This window comes from Galeopterus variegatus, unplaced genomic scaffold (genome assembly GCF_000696425.1).
Source record: "Galeopterus variegatus unplaced genomic scaffold, G_variegatus-3.0.2 Scaffold14189, whole genome shotgun sequence".
NCBI lineage: Eukaryota > Metazoa > Chordata > Mammalia > Dermoptera > Cynocephalidae > Galeopterus > Galeopterus variegatus.
Genome location: NW_007740300.1, coordinates 9690 through 30882, shown reverse-complemented (window position 1 = coordinate 30882; position 21193 = coordinate 9690). Strand labels below are relative to the sequence as shown.

The following is a 21193-nucleotide window of genomic DNA, read 5'->3' as shown; positions in this document are numbered from 1 at the left end:
CAGGATCGCGCTGTGTCCCGACACGGGTGCTCCATTCCCGCCGCCATTTTCCCTCCCTCCCCTGACACATCTTTAAAATTCAGGTTATTGTAAGTAAGTGAGGGAAAAATTGTTGAACTACTCTTAGTAATTCTAGAGGAAACATGGATATCAAAAGAGGTATTATAAAAAAAAAAAGAGGCCACAGATATATGCGCTGTTTTTCAAAAAAAAGATGAAATTATATTTCATTAGCTGTGGTTTACTGAGTTTGAAAATAGTCCTGGGTAGGATTTTTGAAGAAGATAGACACAGTTTGTGAGCTCTGTTAAAATGAAAGTTCTGAGAAGTGACATCTAGCTTGAGTTTACTGGGAGAAAATGATTCCAGAAAACCTCATGTCTGTTTTGGCAGGATTACTGAATTTGAGTGATTAAAGAAAACAATAGATGTGGTGTGTCTGGATTACATTAAAGCCTGTAGAAATAAAAGTCTTTCTTTATCCTTAAAGGAAGAAGGTGACACAGATTGCTGTTAGGTGGCATTATATTTTTTTATGAAATTCAATATACCATCCTACATGTTAATATTCAAAGGTAGCTGCAATAGCAAGTATATTGACCATGTCCCAGTACCATTTTTTACAGTGACTTGGAAGAGTCATATTGGAAATAATGACTGTCATTTAACAAAGATAGTACTCTGCCTAAAAGAGCATGAAAAATATCAAAATATAGCTGAAGCAAAGATTAAATTTTGGCTAAGTATGAAGTGGTTGTTTTTTTACCATCGAGGACTCCAAACATTAAATCTCCGGCTTCTGGGGATGATATGTTTTCTACCTTTTGAAATCACAGGTGTTGTATAGGGGATTCGTATTGAACATAATGCTTTGGTTGGATTAATTCTGAAGTCCCTTTTAAATCTGAATTTAAAACTCTATATCAGAGTGTGTGAAAATGGAAAATGCTTGATTTTTCAGACATCAGTAGCCAGCAGGTAGATAATCCAGGGGAGACAAATACATTCACCATCAGGACAGTAAATCTGGATTAATCCACCTTATTATATGGAAAAAATGCATTTTAAAACCAATCTTTCTATTTCTCCTCTTCTTTTTTAAAAATGATGAAACCAGCAATGTATTCATGGTGGAATTAACTTGTCTCTTTCATAGACTTTTCTGTTCTCCCACAGACCCTATATCTCCAAGGATGTATTCATTGTCTCTTTTTTTCTCATCTTTGAGATGATCTCATAAACCTTGTCTTTGTAGCCAGAGCTTCCTGTCTCTTCTCACAATTTTGTCACCTCGTTCCCAAATCTTTTACGATAATTCTGAGAGTGATATTTCAAGGAGTCAGTTCCTCATAAGCTTCTCTTAAAGATGTTCCAATGATCTCTTCCTGGAAGATATTACTGTGAAAGGAGAGAACAATATTAGCATTTTATAAGAATAAAAGGAGAGAGTGAAATGCTTTGCCATATTACATGTTATACAAATGTGAATTACTAATGTCCTCTTTTTTCCTATCTTTTCAGTACGTTTTTTAAAAATTGTCTTTTTTACTTCAAAATGCTCTTTGTTTTGATCTGAGTAATTTCTTTCAATTGTCTTTGACAATAAGCATATAAAATTTTAAGATTGCTCTATGTTTTACTCTGCTTTTCTTTCAGGCCTTTGAAACACTCAATTGTTACTTATGGTATTGATCTAACCATAATGTTACTTTGCTAGAAAAATATGTATGAGTTATCTTCCAAATTGAACATGAAGTTTTATGGGCTGACAACAATTTGCATCAACAGGATAATGAGCTCTCTCTGTCTCTCTTTTTCTCCATAAAAGTAAACTCAGAAATGTGTTTAATAAATCATCCTCAATGTCTAGGGAACACTTAATTGCTTACCTATGTTCCACTTTTCTCTGTCATTTATTAGCATTCCCTAGTTCTTTCTCTGTCCTATTCCTATTGACATTTTAACGATTGTCAAAAGCTGTGATTATATTGATAAGATTTACCACCAGGAAGCCCTTCACTTTGCTCCTTGATTAATATGTTTTTGCCCCATACATTCCATTCTTGAGAAGTTGCATCTACTTTTCTTGTTTTCTCCTGGTTCTTTGGGAGACCTTATGTTGCGATTCACCAGTGGCTTATTGGCTTGATAAAATACTGCCAGCTCAATGACACAATGTCTACTTCTCAGCGTAACCAGCAACTCTGGGAACCCTATTCAAGTATCCGGCCAAATTGAAGTGAAAGTTGTTCTTAATATTAGATTTAAGTTCCTCCTGAAACATCTCACTTTGCTTTAAGAAGTTTTTTATTTAATTAACAATGCTGCATGCTTCTCGTATTAGAAACATATTAGATGGTAACAGCTCAGCTCTTTTTTCCTCACTGTTTTGTATATGTCAAAAGCACATTAAAACAGTAATATCTTAAGGTGATAATGTGGGTTCAGGTTTAATATCAAAAGGGTTGCTTTGACATGTTGCCCTAGCGTGACTGTAATTCTTGGCGTGGTGACTGACCCAGTATTTAATTGCCTCCTGATCATGTAGCTGAATATGGACATCGACAAGCTCCCTTGTTTTTCCTGAAGTCCTCTTTTTGCTTTCAACACCAAAGGACTAGTCATGTGACCCTTGAGAATGAAGTAGATTCTGATCCTTCTTCTAGCGACTCTTTCGAACCAGTGTCTCCAGAATTCCATGGGAAAGAAGCCATCAGGTAACAAGTAAATTACATGAAGGCACAAACAGAGAACCGGTCAGAGACCAAAGATCTATCAGGCAAAACACCGATGCACAACCAGCATGCTGCACTCAGGAAAGGCCATGCTCACTCTTATAGCACTTTGTTTTCTCACCTTCTCAGCACTTACATTCAGTAATAAATATCTCATGGTGCAGCAACAACTACCAACAAATAAATGGTCTTCATATTTCCATTTTTCTCTTTATCTCTCTTGTATCTCCTCTTCATGGTTTTCTCTCCCTTCCTCAAATTTTGACCATTGTTCAGTGTTGTGTTCATCTCACTCCTCAATAAAACCTTTCTGGTCTACTTCTTCCACTAATGTATTTTAACTCTGAACATTTATGATACTTACAGTCTCTAAATACTTAGGTTCTTAAAACAGAGATTCAGTATGAACAGATAACAAAGAGTAGTGTTCTCCCATTCCTCATGAGTCAGTGCTATGTTCTTAAGAATGGTGATCTCCCTCCAAGCTGAAACACTAAATTTTAAGTCCTTTTCAATGCCTGGGTCAGAATTAGGTTGCATCAGAGCAGTTGTAGAATGCCTTGAATGCTAAAAGAAGGCATTGTTATTTATCCATTGGGCAAGTAGGAGGGAATTAAAGGTTCTATGGATTGAATTGCATCCCCTTAAAATCCATGCATTGAAACCCTAACTCCTGAAGTGGTGGTCTTTGGAGATGGGGACTTTGGGAAATAATTAGTGTTTGGTGAGACCATGAGAGTGGTACCTTCATGATGGGATTAGTGAATTTATAAAAAGAGACACAAGAGAGCTTGCATTCTTTCTCTGCCATGTGAAGAAACAGCAAGGTAGCTATCTACAATTAAGGAAGGGAACCCTTGCCAGGAGCCAAATTAGCCAGCACCATGATCTTGGACTTCCCAGACTCCAGAACTGTGAGAAATAAATGTCTACCCTGTAAGCCACCCAGCCTATGGTACTTTGTTTTAGCAGCCTGAACTAACTAATACAACTTACCCACTGGTGTGTTGTGATAACGTAAGAAAATAGTGCAGACAAAAATGTATAGGCCCTGGCTTATAGTAGACCTTCAAAGCATTTAAAATCTACCCCTATACACTCTTTTAAAAATCTGTCTTTGTTTTAAATCTTTTTCCTTCTCTTCTTCCTCCTCTGTCATCTTCTTTGGAGGTTTACCATATTCCAAGAATTTTGTGTTCCACATATTTTATCTTATTTACTTTACAAATCAACCCAATATAATTGTTAAGTTTTTTTTTATTTGAAATGTGTTGATTGTATATATTTGTGGGGTACAAAGTTGAATATTAATACATGTGTGCAATGTGTGATGATCAAATCAGGGTAATTAGCATATTCATCATTACAAAACTTAACCAGTTCCTTGTGATGAGGACATTCGATCTCCTCTCCTCTAGCCATTAGATAATATGCAGTAAATTATTATTAATTCTAGATGCCTAGCTCAACTGTACACCTGTAGAACAGATTAGTCATCCCTATTTGCTGAAGAACTGAACTCAATGAGTTTTGAGCACATATATTTGTAACAGTGCTAGTGAGTGGCACAACTGGGACTTTGCCCAGAATGGTTGGATTCCAAAGCCCTAATCTTTCTGTGACCATGTGCTGCTTCTCTTCTTTTCTCCACCATAATGTCTCCTAACCACTGATTTTATCTCTAGCTTTCCAATTATGCTGTCATTTGTCAATGCCTATAGCAATATATCTCCATGTACTAGCTGCCCCCTGCACACTGTAGCCTGTTCAGGTTATGAAGACCAGGCACGCTGCTCCTAACGAGATGCCCGGGGTGCTTCTGCCAGTGCCTGTGTGCAAGGGAAAGAACCTCCTGATTTTCTTGCATCCTCAAAGATTGATTTATTAATTCTCTGTTGCCACAATTCCCTCAAAATGTTTCCCTTTTTTTTCAGAATCAGAAATCTTAAAAAAGAATATACAGGAAAGCATGAAAAAGTAGAAGCCTTGAAAGGTAATAAAATAACATATTTATCATGGCTGCTTGATTTAGTGACTGTGCCTCACTTTTGTAACATCTTGGTAAGGATTAAGAACAGATATTCCAGATATCATGATTCTGCTTTATTTGAACATACTATGTTTCCTTGTAAGTAAATGGAAAACTATATAATAATTTTAAAAAGTAGGGTGTACCATTTAGAATCTTATGAGTTTGAAAGATACATGATAGCATCATGACATTTTCTTTATTTTCAACTCAGCATATGCTCTAGTCCTAAAGCTGTCTTTATTATAGCCAGCCTCTCCTTTGTGATAAAAGTGCTTTTGTTCCAAAAATTGTTAATCATATAATGACTTATCACTTATTCATGCTGCAGTAAATTATAAAAATTTCAGAGAATGTACAGTTAATATTTGGATGCTGAGTATAATTTTTTTTTTATATCATGCCAGGTCTTGTATTTGACATATATGAAGGCCAGATCACTTCCCTCCTTGGTCACAGTGGAGCTGGAAAAACCACCTTATTAAACATACTTAGTGGGCTATTGGTTCCAACATCAGGTGAGAGGACAATTATCCAAGGACAAGTACATGTGCAAATGAATTAACTGCATATTTCATTAGTTAATTAGTTATCTTCAATAGTTTCATTAACTACTTGCTACACCCAGGTATTTAAGAGAAAAATTTGTAAGTTTCTTTAAGGTATTCTTTTATAGTATTGTGCTATATTTATTTAGAAAAATGTGTTTTAAATATTTCATAAGTAACTTTATGATTATTCAGTTACTAATTGGCATTCTGGCTGGATCAGGTGTTATTAACACTACATTTTTAGTCAGTTGATTATCTATTCCTTAAAGGTAAAATATGTTGATATGAATCTGGTAATTGACATACATTGTTTTCCATTTTAAAACATCTTAAATGAAACATGGCACATAGTCCTGATGGTAACTCTCTACCTTCCACTTATAGGTTCTGTCACGACCTATAATCACACACTTTCAGAAACGTCTGATTTGGAAACTGTCCGCAAGTTCACTGGAGTTTGTCCACAATCCAATGTGCAATTTGGCTTTCTCACTGTGAGAGAAAATCTCAGGCTGTTTGCTAAAATAAAAGGGATTCTGCCAGAAGAAGTGGAGCAAGAGGTATATGAACACGTTAGATGTTACACAGCCATGAAAATAAAATTGTTGATCTAGAAAATTCTAAATGTATTTGTGTTAGTTTATATCTACACAATTCATCACCTAAAGGCTGGTCCAAAAGGCCCTTTGTAAACAGGAAAATTACAATATTTTAAAAATAAACGTTCTGGGTTTTGGACTAAATATTCTGTATTTGGTTAGGTACAAAGTGTTTTACGGAACTTAGAGATGGAAGATATTCAAGACAATCTTGCTGAAAATCTAAGTGGTGGACAAAAAAGGAAATTAACTTTTGGGATTGCCATTTTAGGAGATCCTCAGGTAAGTCGAACTAAAATCACTGGTGAAATCAGATGGAAGACTGTGAAACTAATTTATTAGGTTAAACTTAATTTGCAAATGAAAAATGCAAGAGAAATTTTACAATAAAATATTAGACAGCAAGATATTTCTCCCAAATTCTTTTACAGATATAGTGCTTTTTCATAGAGTCTTGCCTGAAAGGGAAAAATTAGGTTTTGTGTTTTTCTCCTGTCCAGGTTTTGTTATTGGATGAACCAACTGCTGGATTGGATCCTCTTTCGAGACACCGAATATGGAATCTCCTGAAAGAAAGGAAATCAGACAGAGTAATTCTCTTCAGTACCCAGTTCATGGATGAGGCTGACATTCTGGCTGGTAATTTTTGGTTTTCTTTCGTGTATCTTATCAAGAAGTTAGGAACATATATGGGATATACATAGATATCTTCTATAGCACATCTTAGTGGCAACTGCCGCGGGCCAAGATAGGAGAATTTTTTTCACTCTTCCGCTGTCTGTATTCCAGAATACTTTGTCAGAATGGAAGTATTATGATCCCATTGCAGAGCAGCCAATGGGCTGTAAAATACAGAACATGCTCTCAGAGATATGTTTTATTCAGTACAGATGTGAGTTGACTTGAAACAGATTCTTTAGATACATGATCATCTCTTTCTAAACATACTGGAGAATAAACTAACAAAATATACCATTGTACAATGTTGTTGGCTGACAAAGAAAGTGGTTTACATATGACCAAAATTAGAATCTATTTTTTTTAGTATGTCATGCTCCTGAAGAACATGATTTGTTAATGGATTCTCTCTTTCATAAATAGTGAAGAAATAAGCCCTTAGTACTATTTATCTTTTGGTTCTTTTTCCATAGATAGAAAGGTGTTCATATCCAATGGGAGGCTGAAGTGTGCTGGCTCTTCTCTATTCCTGAAGAAGAAATGGGGCATTGGCTACCATTTAAGGTATAGCCCTTCTTGTTGGAGACATGCTGGCATGTGCTGAAAATCCTGGGACAGGTGATATCAGCTTCAATTTCACAGTCAGCTGTACAACTACTGAGTTCATTTCAAGAGAGCTGTGTGAGAACTAAGTCACAACTGCTTTCTTCTTTAGCTAGAATGTAGGATATTTGAGATTACATGCATTGAAAATATAAGTATGATAAATCCAGGTTTAAATAAAAGTGTTGGAAAATATTTTCTTAATATTCAGTTTGCTAAGAGGAATTTATTGATATTCCAACCCTTCCTCTTCTTATATTTCAGATATTTATTTTTGTTCATCTTGACAGTTTTAATACCCTCCTCTGTATACTCTTTGTATTTTTTCCGCCATTCCTTTCTGTCTCCTTCTCTTCCTGAAAATAATTATTATCATTATTAAGTAATGCCTATCATTTATTAAGGGTTGGCTATGTTGTAGGGACTTGCTAAGATAGTTAAATATAGAATACTCATATTATGGTATTTAATCCGCCAAATAACTCTAAGATGCTATTATTCTCTTTTGACAGGTGAGAATCCCACATGTCAGAGAGTTTTCATAATTTGCCAATCTCACATTGTTTATAAGTGGCAGAATCTTTGAATCAAGATTACAGGTGTGATGTAAATCACTTCTCATACTCCATGTTTAACATAGTATTGGAGATACTAGCCAGAGCAATCAGGCAAGAAAGAGATAAAGGGCATCCACATCAGAAAGGACAAAGTCAAACTGTCCCTGTTTGCAGATGACATGATCCTATAGATAGAAAAAAACCCAAACACTCTACCAAAAAACTCTTAGAGCTGATTCACAATTTCAGTAATGTTGCAGGATACAAAATCAACAAGCAAAAATCAGTAGCATTTTTGTATTCTAATAGGAAACTAGCAGAAAAACAAATCAACAAAGCAAGCCCATTTATAATGTCACCAATAAAATAAAATAAAATGCCTAGGAGTCAATTTAACCAAGGAGGTCATAGATCTCTATAACAAGAACTAAAAAACACTACTGAAAGAAATTAAAGAGGACACAAAAAGATGGAAAGACATCCCATGCTCTAGGATTGGAAGAATGAGCAGTGTGAAAATGTCCATACTGCCCAAAGCAATCTACAGATTCAATGCAATCTCCATCAAGATACCAATGACATTCTTCACAGAAATAGAAAAACCAATCCTAACATTCATATGGAATAACAAAAGACCACGAATAGCCAAAGCATTCCTGACCACTAAAATTTTAACATTTCTTTCAAAATAATTCAAACTACTTTATGTCCATTAGTTAAACGGATCCCCCATTATTTACTCCAGGTTCTTAACCTGATCAAATCTACCATTCTATCATTATTGCTCATTACAGTCTAATGGAATCAGTGCCCTCCAACTATAATGAGCCCACTCACCGTTCTCTAGGTATGTTCCAGAGTTTAGTTATCTTCTTTCTGCTTGAGGGAAGACGTCTGCCTAACATGCCCTCTTCCAATTAGACATTTAAACATATCCAAATCTTATCCATTCTTGAAGGTCTTCTCTGAATGTTTTCTCCTTAATGAGCATTCTCTTTTCTGGAACCTGAGAGCACTGTTTTGAATTGTTGCCTTAGGCAACTTCAATCAGTTTCTTTGATTCTCAGTAACTTCTTTTTTTAAAATAGTGGTAGTAATACCTACTCTGCAGTTAAGGCTAAGAAATACTGAATGAGTACTTGACAAGGTGCAAAGTTCTTAAGTGAGTTAACTCAATTTCCTTCTCATTTATTCTACACTATGCTGCTTATATTATCATTATGCTATAAGCTCCTTTAGGAAAGGTACTATATTTTTCCTTTTTGGTATCCTTCATAGTGCTTAGCACAAGGCCTTAAAAACGCAGAATAGTTTTTTTGTCTGTTTTTAATTGATTTTTTTAGGTTTGTGTTATCAGTCAATTGCATGTTCTTATCAGTCTATAACCTCAGTACATTTCAATGGATGTGACTAATAATGGATTTTCTAAAATTCAATAATCTCATGAAAAACATTGTATGTTCTTTCACTCGAATAAATTTTGGATTAAAAAAAGGATAAAATTAGCTAATGTATACTGAGTGTCTACTTAGTGTAAGGCCCTGTGCTATATCATACATACTTTTTTATTGTCCTGAGATATAGTCTTTTGAGAATTGGGCATTATTTCATCTCACAGCTGAGAAAATTGATGCTCAGAGACGTTAAACAACTTGCCTGAGTTTTTGGATAGATAGAGACAAAATTGTGCATTCACCTCCCCCTGAACCCAGCAAAAATCTGACTGAATATGTCTTTTCTTCAAATAACAGTCCTTGAGTTACCTTATCTTACTCTAATCATCCTTTGCACTAATTTCTCTGTCATGTCATATAGATTAAACAGTTTGGACTATATTAGTATTTTTACAACTTGCTTCTTCCAGTAAATTTTATACTTCTGTCTCGTAAATATTAGTGAAGTGACAAGCACATACTGCACAGTTAGGAAATTGTTTTTAGAGATAATGTTGGATACAAATAACTTTAACTCCCTCTTTTTAAATGCTAGTTTACATCTGAATGAAATGTGTGATGCAGAGAGTATAACGTCACTGGTTAAACAGCACGTCCCTGATGCCAAATTAACAGCACAAAGTGAAGAAAAACTTGTATATATTTTGCCTTTGGAAAGGACAAACAAATTTCCAGGTAATGAAATATAGAGACCACAGAATGCTTTGGGAATGATGTTGCTAACAATAATAGCGGTGATAAGAACGGTGGCTAGTTTTAATGCTTGCTAAGTACATGGCATCTTGCATTAACTCATTTAATATTCTTACCCCCAAGGTCACGTCTGATATTATCTCCATGTCACTTATGAGTAAACCAAGGCACACAGATATTAAATATCCTTGAAGTCGCAACATGTGCAGTTAAGGGATGCAGAATAACATCAAGCTAAAATTAGTATTATTGGGGAAAGTTGTTTCAGGACAGGAAGAGGTCTGTGAACACAGGGGCAGAATATTGAAGGAGAGCTAAGGAAATCATACACAAGATGTAGATTATTTTATAAATACTGCAGCATAATGTTATAATTTAAATTTTTGGACATAATTAAAACCAACCTGCATGCTGCAAAACATTCTAAAATTCACAACTTTGCTGCAAATACAAAAACCTAGAAAGCCACTGCCTTTACCACTTTAGTATCCATCTCCCAATGTGCTGTTTCATTTGCCAAGAGTTTTGAGATAGATTTTTTTTTTCTTTTAAGTGTAGTCTATAAAATTGTGTTTGCCCTGTTGAGTTCAAGGGATCTGTCAACTGTTAATAAAGGATGCTGGGGCCATTGCTGCATGCTTTAATAAGGCTGCCATAACCACGGTCAATAAAGAAACATAGCACCAGCCAAAAAAGTGTGGTGGTTGAAAGTTCAAATGCTAGAGCCAGTTGACCTGGATTCAAATCCCGTCTGTGCCATTATTAGCTCTATGATCCTGAACAAGTTATATTACTTTTCTTTACCTCAGTTTCCTCACTTGTAAAAAAGGGACTGCATAGTATTTAGGGTTCTTATGAGGATTAAATGATTTAATATATATTAAATTTACTATTAAAATATTAAATATAAACAAAGCACCTGGAATAATACCTGGCATGTAGTACCAATGGTATTTCATCAGATCTAATATAAAATAACTGAGCAAAGACACCCTCAACTATCAAATGTACTAATAAGAAAGAAACAGAAAGAACTAAAGCTGCCATTTAAAACATAGTCTACCATCTTTTATGATCCATCATCATTTCAGATATGTTAAAAGGTGATGAAATGTATTCATCTTAGAATCAGTGAAATAATGATAGTTTTAGATGCATACATGATCTCTTTGAGACACGTATTATTTATAAAAACAGAAATCTTTATGAAGAGCACACAGCAGTGTTTTACTTGATTGCTTATTAAATGCATTCCAAAAGGATGGGCAATTTAGAGAAAGATGGAAAAAGAACCAACACTTAGGTGAATTTAGGAACTCATTAGAAATCATAAATGCATCTCTACTTTTCTTTATCTTGCACATAATTAAGATAAAAGCCTTTTATTTCTTGCAATATTTGAATTAGTTTATCCTCTATTCAATTTTCAGTTTTACTGAACTACTTAAGAATCATTCCAAACTTTTTTTTTTTCCCAATAATCTCTCAAAAGGGCCTGCTAATTCCTCACACGGACCTAACCTCTTTCAAGGCTCCTGTGTAATTTTCACCCCATGGTCAGAAGCTGATGTGCAGGGCCGGCCCGGTGGTGCGCTGGAGAGTGCGCCGCTTGGGAGTGCAGCGGCGCTCCCGCCGAGGGTTCGAATCCCATGTGGAGACCGGTTCCGCTCACTGGCTGAGCGCGGTGCGGGCGCAACACCGAGGGTTGTGATCCCATTGCCGGTCCCCGGTACGGGCGCTACACTGAGGGTTGCGATCCCGTTACCATTACCGGTCAGTAAAAAAGACAAAAAGGAAAAAAAAGAAGAAGCTGATGTGCAGTGTGTGTGAGAGAGAGACGGGGAGGAAGAAAGAGTGTGCGAAGTTGCATACCTACAGTACTTTGTCCTTTCCTTTAATTTATATATTTTTTATACTAGGAAAGATTCCGTGGCACTTATTTTTTTCTATAAACATTAGTTCTTTTGCATTTGTTATTATAGTTTTCTAATAATTAATCCTAACTTGAAAGTATACATCTTTATTCTCTGGAAAATATTATTTAATTAATCAGGGTTTAGAAATATAATAGAAAAGAAATGAATTTTTTAAAAAACATGTTAAATGAAATGTAATTTTCCAAAAAACACTTAAGTAGTTTTCTAAGAATGGAAAAATAAATGTTCAGATTAAACTTTGATACTCGAGAAGACATGGAAATTAACACACTGTATAGATCATTTTATTTTTTTTTTAGGTATTGTAGAACCTTTCTAGCACTTATGAGAGGTAAATTAACACCAATTGCTAAACATAGAAACTGGATAAATTTCAATATTCATTTAGAAATTAATTTTATGATGCTGTCCTAAGTATTAAAATACAGGTTATACTTAAATCATTCAAAGTTTGGCATGTTCACACATGTGCACAAAGTATTTGATAGATATTTACACACTGGGAGACACAATTATGGTCTGACTTTGGAGTTTTGGCAGATCTGGGTTCAAATTCTGGCAAGTTTCCCTACTAGCTTTTTTTGGGTGCGTGTGATCCGAACCCTCGGGCGGGAGCGCCGCCGCGCTTCCCAAGCGGCGCACTATCCAGTGCGCCACCGGGCCGGCCCAGTATAGATCATTTTAGAAATAAGGGTACATGTATATCACAGTTTTATTTCTGAGTGCATCTGAACTATCACCAATATTTTCTATTTTTAAAAAATGTGGTTAATACAAATCTCATTATATATTGTATTATTTTAATCTATTTTTATGCCTATTCTTAGACCTTTACAGGGATCTCGATAGATGTGCTAACCTAGGTATTGAGAATTATGGTGTTTCTATGACGTCTTTGAATGAGGTGTTCCTGAAACTAGAAGGAAAGTCAACTATTGATGAATCAGGTAAAAAAGAAAGAAAGAAAAGAAGAAACAAGGAAAAAGAAAGAAAGAAAGAGACCTGAGTTTTATTTTTCTGTGCAACATTTTATCTTGAAAATATGCTTTGAATGATGAAATTCTATGCTTTCATTGGTGCTATGATTTAGGATGTTCTTTGAAAAACAAAGCAGAGAAGAAACGCATCTCTGTGGAATACAGCAATGTACAACACTAAGTCCATATGGAGAAGACAATAAATATGTAGTATACTATCGTCTGAATATAAGTGCTATAAAAAAAAGAAAATTAGAATTTATATTGATAATTACTTCCCTTGTAGCACTCTGAAGATATTATTCTAATGTCTTCAGGATTCAATTGTTGCTGTTGAAAGATCTGCTGTCAATCTAATTGTCAATCCTTGGAAAGTATTTGGTCTTTACTCCCTAATTGCTTCTAAGATATTTACTTGTTTCTGGTTTATTATCACCTTACTGTGTTTACTCTTTACTGTGGCTGTGGTCTTTATTTCCATTTTTGTTATTTCCTGTTTTGTTTTGTTGATTGGTAAATTGTTTTTTTATCCCCCTTTCCCTTTTTTTATCAATTTTTTAAGTTATATATTTGATACATTATGGTGGTTATACTTAGCTTTTATACTTAACTATAAAATATGTACACGTTTTGTAGCTTTCTAGAAGTCTAGAGTTAATCATTTTCTCTAGGTTTCTCTTCAAACTAAGTAACCTTTATTAACTAATGGATATCAAAAATTGCCTCTATCATTTTTATGTTTTTAGAGGAGAAAGGAGAGGCTTCTTTATGTACTAACTCTCCCACCTTTGTCAGAAATACTAAGATTGTTTATCTCTTGCAATGAGTAGCTTTCTTTATGAGTTTTTTTCTTTGATTTCCCTAGAATGAATTAAGTCCTACAAAGCTGCAGAGTCCTTTGATTTCCCTAGAATGAATTAAGTCCTACAAGATTTTCTTTTATGATATGAATACTTTTTCCTTTCCCATTTTTTCTCTAGTTGCTCTAATAATGCCATGAATTAGACGACTTGCATCTTTTCCCAAGATGTTAACTCTGACACGTTTGGTTGAAAAAATGATCATAGGAAAAGTTAAATAATGCACAACTAAAATGGCACTTTATAAATTACTGGTTTTATGTTTTAGATATTGGAATTTGGGGTCAATTACAAAGTGATGGGGTGGAAGACACAGGAAGCCTTGTTGAGCTGGAACAAGTTTTGTCTTCCTCCAGTGAAACAAGGAAAACAATCAGTGGCATGGCACTCTGGAGGCAGCAGCTCTGTGCAATAGCAAAAGTTCGCTTCCTAAAGCTAAAGAATGAAAGAAAAAGCCTGTTCTCTATGTGAGTATCTGAGTGTTTCAGAGTCATTTGATCTGTGCATTGAAAATAAACTTGTGAGCAAAATATAAAATTTAAAAAAAAAAAACTCAGATAAAATAAATTCCAGCAAATGCATATGGTCTTTTAAACAAAGAAACCAGTCTTTAATAATTCATCTAGGTATATAATTAAGACAAATAAAATTTGGGATTCTTTTTTTTTTTTGTGACCAGTAAGGGGATCGCAACTCTTGGCGTGGTCTTGCCCACACCACGTGCAGCCAGCGAGCACACCGGCCATCCCCATATAGGATCCGAACCCGCGGCAGGAGCGCCGCTGCACTCCCAGCGCTGCACTCTCCCGAGTGCGCCACAGGGTCGGCCCAAGTTTGGGATTCTTTGAGGTTCACACAGATTTTGTTCTCAGCAATGGATTGAAGTAGTTCTTCACAAGCATGTGGATGTTAGCACTCAGGTCTCATCCCAAAGATTCCATACTCTCTTTCCTCAAGATACCAAAACTTGTATTTGTCAGGATTCTCCAGAGAAATGAAAGCAATAGGATGATATATATTTTAAGGAATTGGCTAGTGTAATTGTGGGGAATGGCAAGGCTAAAGTCCACAGGGCAGAACAGCAGGCTGGAAATTGAGGTTAGAGTTAATGGTGTAGGTGGCAGCCTGGAAACTTAGGCAGAATTTCTATGTTACAGTCTTGAGACTGAGCCAGTTGGTGCCTTGGCTTTACGACCATATCTGAAGCCCACTGTGAGGTTCACACACACCCGTGCACATTCATCCTCATCACTGAATACTACCTCCATGCATAAGCCCAGTTCTCCACTGAGAACATTCATTCATCCAAAAATATTTGTGAGCACCTGTTTGCAACTCTCTCTTATTAAATAATTGTAACATATATCAAAATAAATCAAGCATGACGATCTTTCCTTAACGGTGATTAGAAATACACTAACCATGTATAATTCAAAATAGAGGCATTGGAGAAAGAAATTAGGGAGAATTTGAATTTGGTGTAGAAGAGTGGCACTTATTTAGATAAGAAGAGAGAGAAAGATGGAAATTCAGGCAGAGGTCACAGTACTGAATATGATCATATGTGAGGAATCTAAAGAATGGTTATTAATCTGAGTAAATTGCAACATAGAGTATATAATAAAGTGAAAATAATTTTAAGAATATATTATATAGAGCTAAAGAGTTTGGACTTCATAAATTATAAGGAACTATTAAGGTTTTTTTTTTTTTATTATTTTTGAACAGGTGATTGATATAATTAGAACAGAATGCCAAGAAGCTTAATGGGGCAAGGGTGCACGATTTTTAAAATAGTAGACACTGGGGACAATGAAAATAATCATTGAGGACACTATTGAAAGGGTCAGAAAAGAGATAATAAAGGCCCAGTTTGAAAAGTGGAAGAGAAAAGAAGATTTGGAGGCCAGCAGTAATGACAATGTGATAGATAAGCATTTTCAACCATTTGGAGAAGAGACTTGAGGACAAAAATGAGTGGAAAATGACTGAGCTTTGGAGCCTAAGTGAATGAGAATATGTTTTTAATAGAAATTGGAAACAGGATGGGGAAAAGGTCCAGAGTGTAGTAACTCTGGTGTTGGTGATATGCCAAGTTGTGGTGCAGAAAAAGGAAGAAATGCAGGACTGAAATAGAGCAAAGAAGTGGGCACTGGGGGCCGGCCCGGTGGCGCACTGGATAAGTGCGCCGCTTGGGAAGCGCGGCGGCGCTCCCGCCCGAGGGTTCGGATCCCACATACAGACCGGTTCCCGCTCACTGGCTGAGCGAGGCGCGGGAGCAACGCCGAGTGTTGCGATCCCGTTGCCGGTCCCCGGTCCGGTACGGGGGCAACACTGAGGGTTGCGATCTGTTGCCGGACACGGAAAAAGACAAAAGACAAAAAAAAAAAAAAAAGAAGTGGGGACTGGAGTGAGAGTTTCAAGAGTCATGATCTGCAGAGTCCCTAAGTCTAAATGAAATGCCCAAGGCATCCTACTTGGCACTTAGAGAGAGAAAAAGACCACAGGTAGATATATAGAAATGATCTCAGCTTAGAAAGAAGAAAAATGGGGGGATAGCATGATTCGAATATTTGGTTAGTGATTACAATTTATTTCTATGATTACATCCTTTATCTGCTTGAACTTAAAAAAAACCTAAAAAAGTGGTGATGGATTATTTTGTTCTTTTACATTTTCTTCCATGTAGGTTATTGCTTTTTGTGATTAGCTTTTCCCCTCAACTTTTGGAACATTTATTCTATGAGTTATATCAAAAAAGTTACTCTTGGGGACTGTCTCCCAATATGTACTTCCTCTCACCAGGACAACCACCACAAGATCCTCTGACCCAGTTACTGGTCATCAATAAGACAGGTGAGTATGGGGATAAAACGCAACTTGTAAGTACTGTTCTTGTAGAGAGACTCCCTAGAAAACGTAAAAGAGGAAGAAAAAAGCTGAATTTTTTAGAAAACATTCATGAGGTCAAACAGAAAATTAATTACAAAATTAGAAATATAAGATTGGAGAGTTTGTTTTAGACACACATTTTGGAAGTTCACTTAAACCCTTACACTATTGCACAAAGCAACCAAAGAAGATTTAGGAAGGTAAATTATTGACTCACCTTTGAGGTTTTTCATGTCATTTGTAAGCCTATGCATTCCTGGGCTCTGGAAAAAAATCTGTTCCAAATTTATAAGAAAATAGAAGATTAATAGCTTCAAGTATTAGAGTGTTAGCATTTGTTAGTATTTTTATACTAATGGAAGTTATAGGTAAATGACTAGGGTCTAGGCAAAGTAACCTTATCATACCCATGATATCAGAATGGATTTTAGTACTTTAACACCAATTCTGCCTTTTGAAAGAAATCATTAGATAGTCCTTATTATGGCATGCTTTGGCTAATATCATTTAGTTTTGTTTTTATATTACTTGACTGCTATTTTATTTCATTTTTGCTTCCTTTGATCTTCACCTTTATGGCAGGGTCAAACATTGATAATTTTATACATTCACTGAGGAAACAGAACATAGCTTTGGAAGTGGACGACTTCGGAACTAGAAATGGCATGGACGAGCCATTATACAATGGTGCTATCACTGTGTCAGGTGATGAAAAGGTACGTTAGACTCTGATTCCTGCATTTCATCAAAGATGGACTACCGATGTACAACTTGAATAATTCACATCAACTGACACCAAAGGCCAATTTGACGCAAACCAGTGGGATATTTCTCATTTTTACAGGAGAACCTGGGCTACAATTATTTATCTGCAGCCTCCAGTATAGGAATACCTAATGAAATGCTGTTTGACTTCATTCCTTATTAAGTTGTGTGCAACTGCTATGACTTTTTATTAAAATCCTGTTTTCAATTGGATTTTATCCCAGTAATTAACTTAAATCTTATTCTCAGTTGGAACTCAGAACAACTGCCCAGTGTAGACTTTTTAGTATGCTATGTCTCCACACTCCTTCATTCATTATGTTGCCTGCCTAGACCCTGTAGGAGTTTGAATCAGTAGACACATGGAAAAAGATGAGATGATCATGTTAAATGTATAAATTACAGGGCCGGCCCGGTGGCACACTGGATAGTGCGCCGCTTGGGAAGTGTGGCGGCGCTCCCGCCCGAGGGTTCGGTTCCCGCTCACTGGCTGAGCGAGGCGCGGGAAGCAACACCGAGGGTTGCAATCCCGTTGCCGGTCCCCGGTCCGGTACGGGGGCAACACTGAGGGTTGCGATCCGTTGCCGGACACGGAAAAAGACAAAAGACAAAAAAAAAAAAAAAAGAAAATGTATAAATTACAGCTGTTAGGTGTCATAAAGCTTGACCATTTGTAGCTCGCCAGAGTTAATTTTTAGGAATATTTTCCACGCCAACAATGAAGTAACCAATTACTTTCTATCAAACTAGTCCTTAATATGTATTAATCAAGTTAGTTTCCAGTGTGCTTTTAAGAACAGTTTTTAAAAATGGCAACCTTAACATCAGTAAACAATGCTTTAGTTGGTTAGGTTATATAAAATACACTTGATTTATTTATGATTGCAAAAATGCATTCTCAAGGCTTGCCCACATTTTAGGCAAAACAAACAATTAATTTACTTATATTCTTTTTATTTAAGAGATAAATAATCATGTTACATATATATATGTATATTATATGCCACTTAAAAAGAGATTTTACATGTAAGCTCAGTATTTGTGCAAACCTGTACTTTATTACAGCTGCTTGCCTGCCTCCTGCTTCCCAGTTATCCACACGTTCTTTACTTATAAAATGACCGTATCACATTTTGAAACAAAATCATTGGCTAGCTTAAAGTGAGGTTACATTCATTATAGAATTTCATAGTGTTGCTGCTAAAAATCATTTGAGATATTTTGATGTTGTGGTGGGTCAAAAACAAAATACTGGATTTTTTAATGTATATTGGGAATTAATCAAATAATGTGGGTGATGGTTATAGTGATCACATTTAGTGCTTTTGTTATGTTTTCAATACTTTGAATGATTTTCTACCACACTCATTCATTAAAGTTTATATTTGCTTTCTGAAGACTTAGAATCCATATTCGTTATATTTTAGGATCACAGATTTTCAGTAGCATGTAATACCAAAAGGCTGAACTGCTTTCCTGTTCTCATGGATATCATTAGCAATGGGCTACTTGGAATTTTTAATTCCACAGAACACATTCAAACTGATAGAAGCACATTTTTTGAAGTAAGTATAATATTATCTCATTTATATGGACTCATCAGAACTTTTTAAGAAAATCTTTGAAAGGCTAAAATGACATATTAATTTTATGAACCTATTCTTAAATAGGTTTAGATTATGTTTTATATATATATAAATCATTATATATATATTAACACATACACACTATTTAGCAATGATTACACAACAGTAAACCTTATTTGGATAACTTAGGGTCCATGGAGCTACAGAAAATATAATTCATTGGGAAAAAGAAATCATGACTTTTGTTCCTAGATCTGTTACCACCTGCAACCCTAGGTAGTGAGACACAGTTAAAGCAACCAGTCTTGAAGGCCAGACTATATGGTCTTCATAAACAACTTGACTTCGATAGGCCTTGGTATACCAATCCACAAAAAATATGGATAGAAAGTTCATCATCAAATTTCTTAAGAAGTAAATGACGCAATGTGAGTGCCAGGCTGAGCTGGCCACGTTATTGTAAGAATGAGTGATGAGGCACATAAACGTAGAAAACTATAAGTGTGCAGTAAATTGTACTTCTCGCTATTATTGCTGCTAACATTATTTGGGGGAGCAGTGCATCGAAAGAAGTTTCCATTAAAGAACGTTTGGCTATGACTAGATCAGAGGACGGGCTAAATTAAAACTAGGAGCAATTCTTGTTTAAAATGTGATTTCCCAAGCCTGCTCAGATCCTCTGAGTCAGAATATTCAGGTGGAGAGGGGAATATGCAAATCTATGTCTTCAAGTTGCCACTTCCATCTTGCTATGTTGAATTTCCCTTTGCCTACTTTAAATGACACCTTTCTTCCTCTTCCAGGCATATGCATCTTTATTCAGGCAGTTTTTATATGCTGTAAGATCTCAGTTTTAGGAGGGAGTAAGAGAAGAGAGAAGAAAGGAGACCTCAAAACTCGTGATACCAGATGACTTGCAGTGTTGTGCAGTGAGGCAGCTAATCAAAGGTTAAATCAAGTCTCGTAGCAAAACCCAGGATTCTCTTTTACATGCACAGGATTTTGACTTTTATTTTTTAATTAAATGCCTTTATGTGGAATGTGTGCTATTTTTCTCCAAGCCCCATCACTCTTATTTTCTAACATCCACCTGCTCATTAATTTATAACTGCCAGATTCCCGAAGGCATTTAAATTTGCTACTTCTGCATTATGGTGAGGCAGGGAAATGACTGTTCATGAATGTTGAACTGACCACCAATTTCTGAGAGTAGCAAAATAGCCCCTTCGTTGCCGGTCCACAATCTCTATTGTCTATTAAAATATCAGCATTGGTGTATATAACCAGTGTATGTAATGTTCTAATCATAATGTCAGAAAGCAGAAGCTTCATGCCTACTTCACAAGTTATAAACTGTGGAATCTTATCCAATTCGTATCACTTGATTGAGTTTGCTTCTCCAGAAGTAGATCAGGATACATGTTCGTAAGGTCCAAGTTCCTGAGACACAGGATTGGAAATGAATGTGACTAAGACATTGCAAGTAAGACCTTTGGAAGTGCTTTGGATGGTTAGACCAATTCATTTATTTGAATGATTTAATTAAGAAAGTACAAAAGAACCAGATTCCCAATTTCCATCAGCTTACCATGTCCTGCATGATTTCAGGAGCACATGTCTTATGAGCATGGGTACCTGAGTAATGCCTTCTGGATACCAGTGGCCGCCTGCTTTACTCCTTACATTTCGATGAGCAGCATTGAAGACTACAGAGTAAGAAGAGCTAATAAAGTCTATATATGTTTTTAATTGAGAACTCATCCCCATCCCCCGTGACCATAAACTTACATGCAGACGGTGTATCACATTTGTGTGGTTGATGCAATGAATAATCAAGCATTTCAATAATAATCTGCCAAATAGGAAGAGAGTGCTATTTTTCTTAAATAAATGTGAGACCACAGGAAGGACAGCTTAGGAGAGATGTCCTCACTAGCAGGAAATGGTGACTTTTTACTGCTATATCACTAAGAGTTTTACTTATAGACACTTACCTACTGATCTAATCATATCCTCTCTTAATGATGGTTTCTACTTTCTAGATAATGGTAAAACTACTCAGCTAAACAACCTTGACCAACTCACCACTTTGACACTGTTAAAAGATTGTCCGTTTAAAGCTTCATTTTGTGATGCTTTTATATAACCCGCTCACTGGCTGAGCGAGGCGCGGGGGCAACACCAGGGTTGCGATCCCGTTGCCGGTCCCCGGTCCCGTGCGGGGGTGACACTGAGGGTTGCGAACCGTTGCCGGACACGGAAAAAGACAAAAAAAAA

The 21193-nt window shown here is 36.0% G+C and overlaps 1 protein-coding gene across 1 annotated transcript in view; it reads left to right on the top strand.

The window, feature by feature from the left end:
* Window positions 1–2548: 2548 nt before the first annotated feature.
* The window catches only part of LOC103581890 (ATP-binding cassette sub-family A member 9-like), a gene marked incomplete at its 5' end in the record, with an annotated part of 23479 nt that continues 4834 nt past the window's right edge, over window positions 2549–21193 (top strand). Inside the window, 14 exons of the mRNA XM_008563612.1 lie at window positions 2549–2717; window positions 4670–4728; window positions 5172–5282; window positions 5700–5875; window positions 6077–6196; window positions 6415–6553; window positions 7066–7156; window positions 9742–9881; window positions 12664–12783; window positions 13942–14140; window positions 16363–16529; window positions 17148–17281; window positions 18758–18895; window positions 20525–20629. Coding sequence (XP_008561834.1) covers window positions 2549–2717; window positions 4670–4728; window positions 5172–5282; window positions 5700–5875; window positions 6077–6196; window positions 6415–6553; window positions 7066–7156; window positions 9742–9881; window positions 12664–12783; window positions 13942–14140; window positions 16363–16529; window positions 17148–17281; window positions 18758–18895; window positions 20525–20629 — 1868 coding nt within the window. The remainder of the gene's footprint in view (window positions 2718–4669; window positions 4729–5171; window positions 5283–5699; window positions 5876–6076; window positions 6197–6414; window positions 6554–7065; window positions 7157–9741; window positions 9882–12663; window positions 12784–13941; window positions 14141–16362; window positions 16530–17147; window positions 17282–18757; window positions 18896–20524; window positions 20630–21193) is intronic.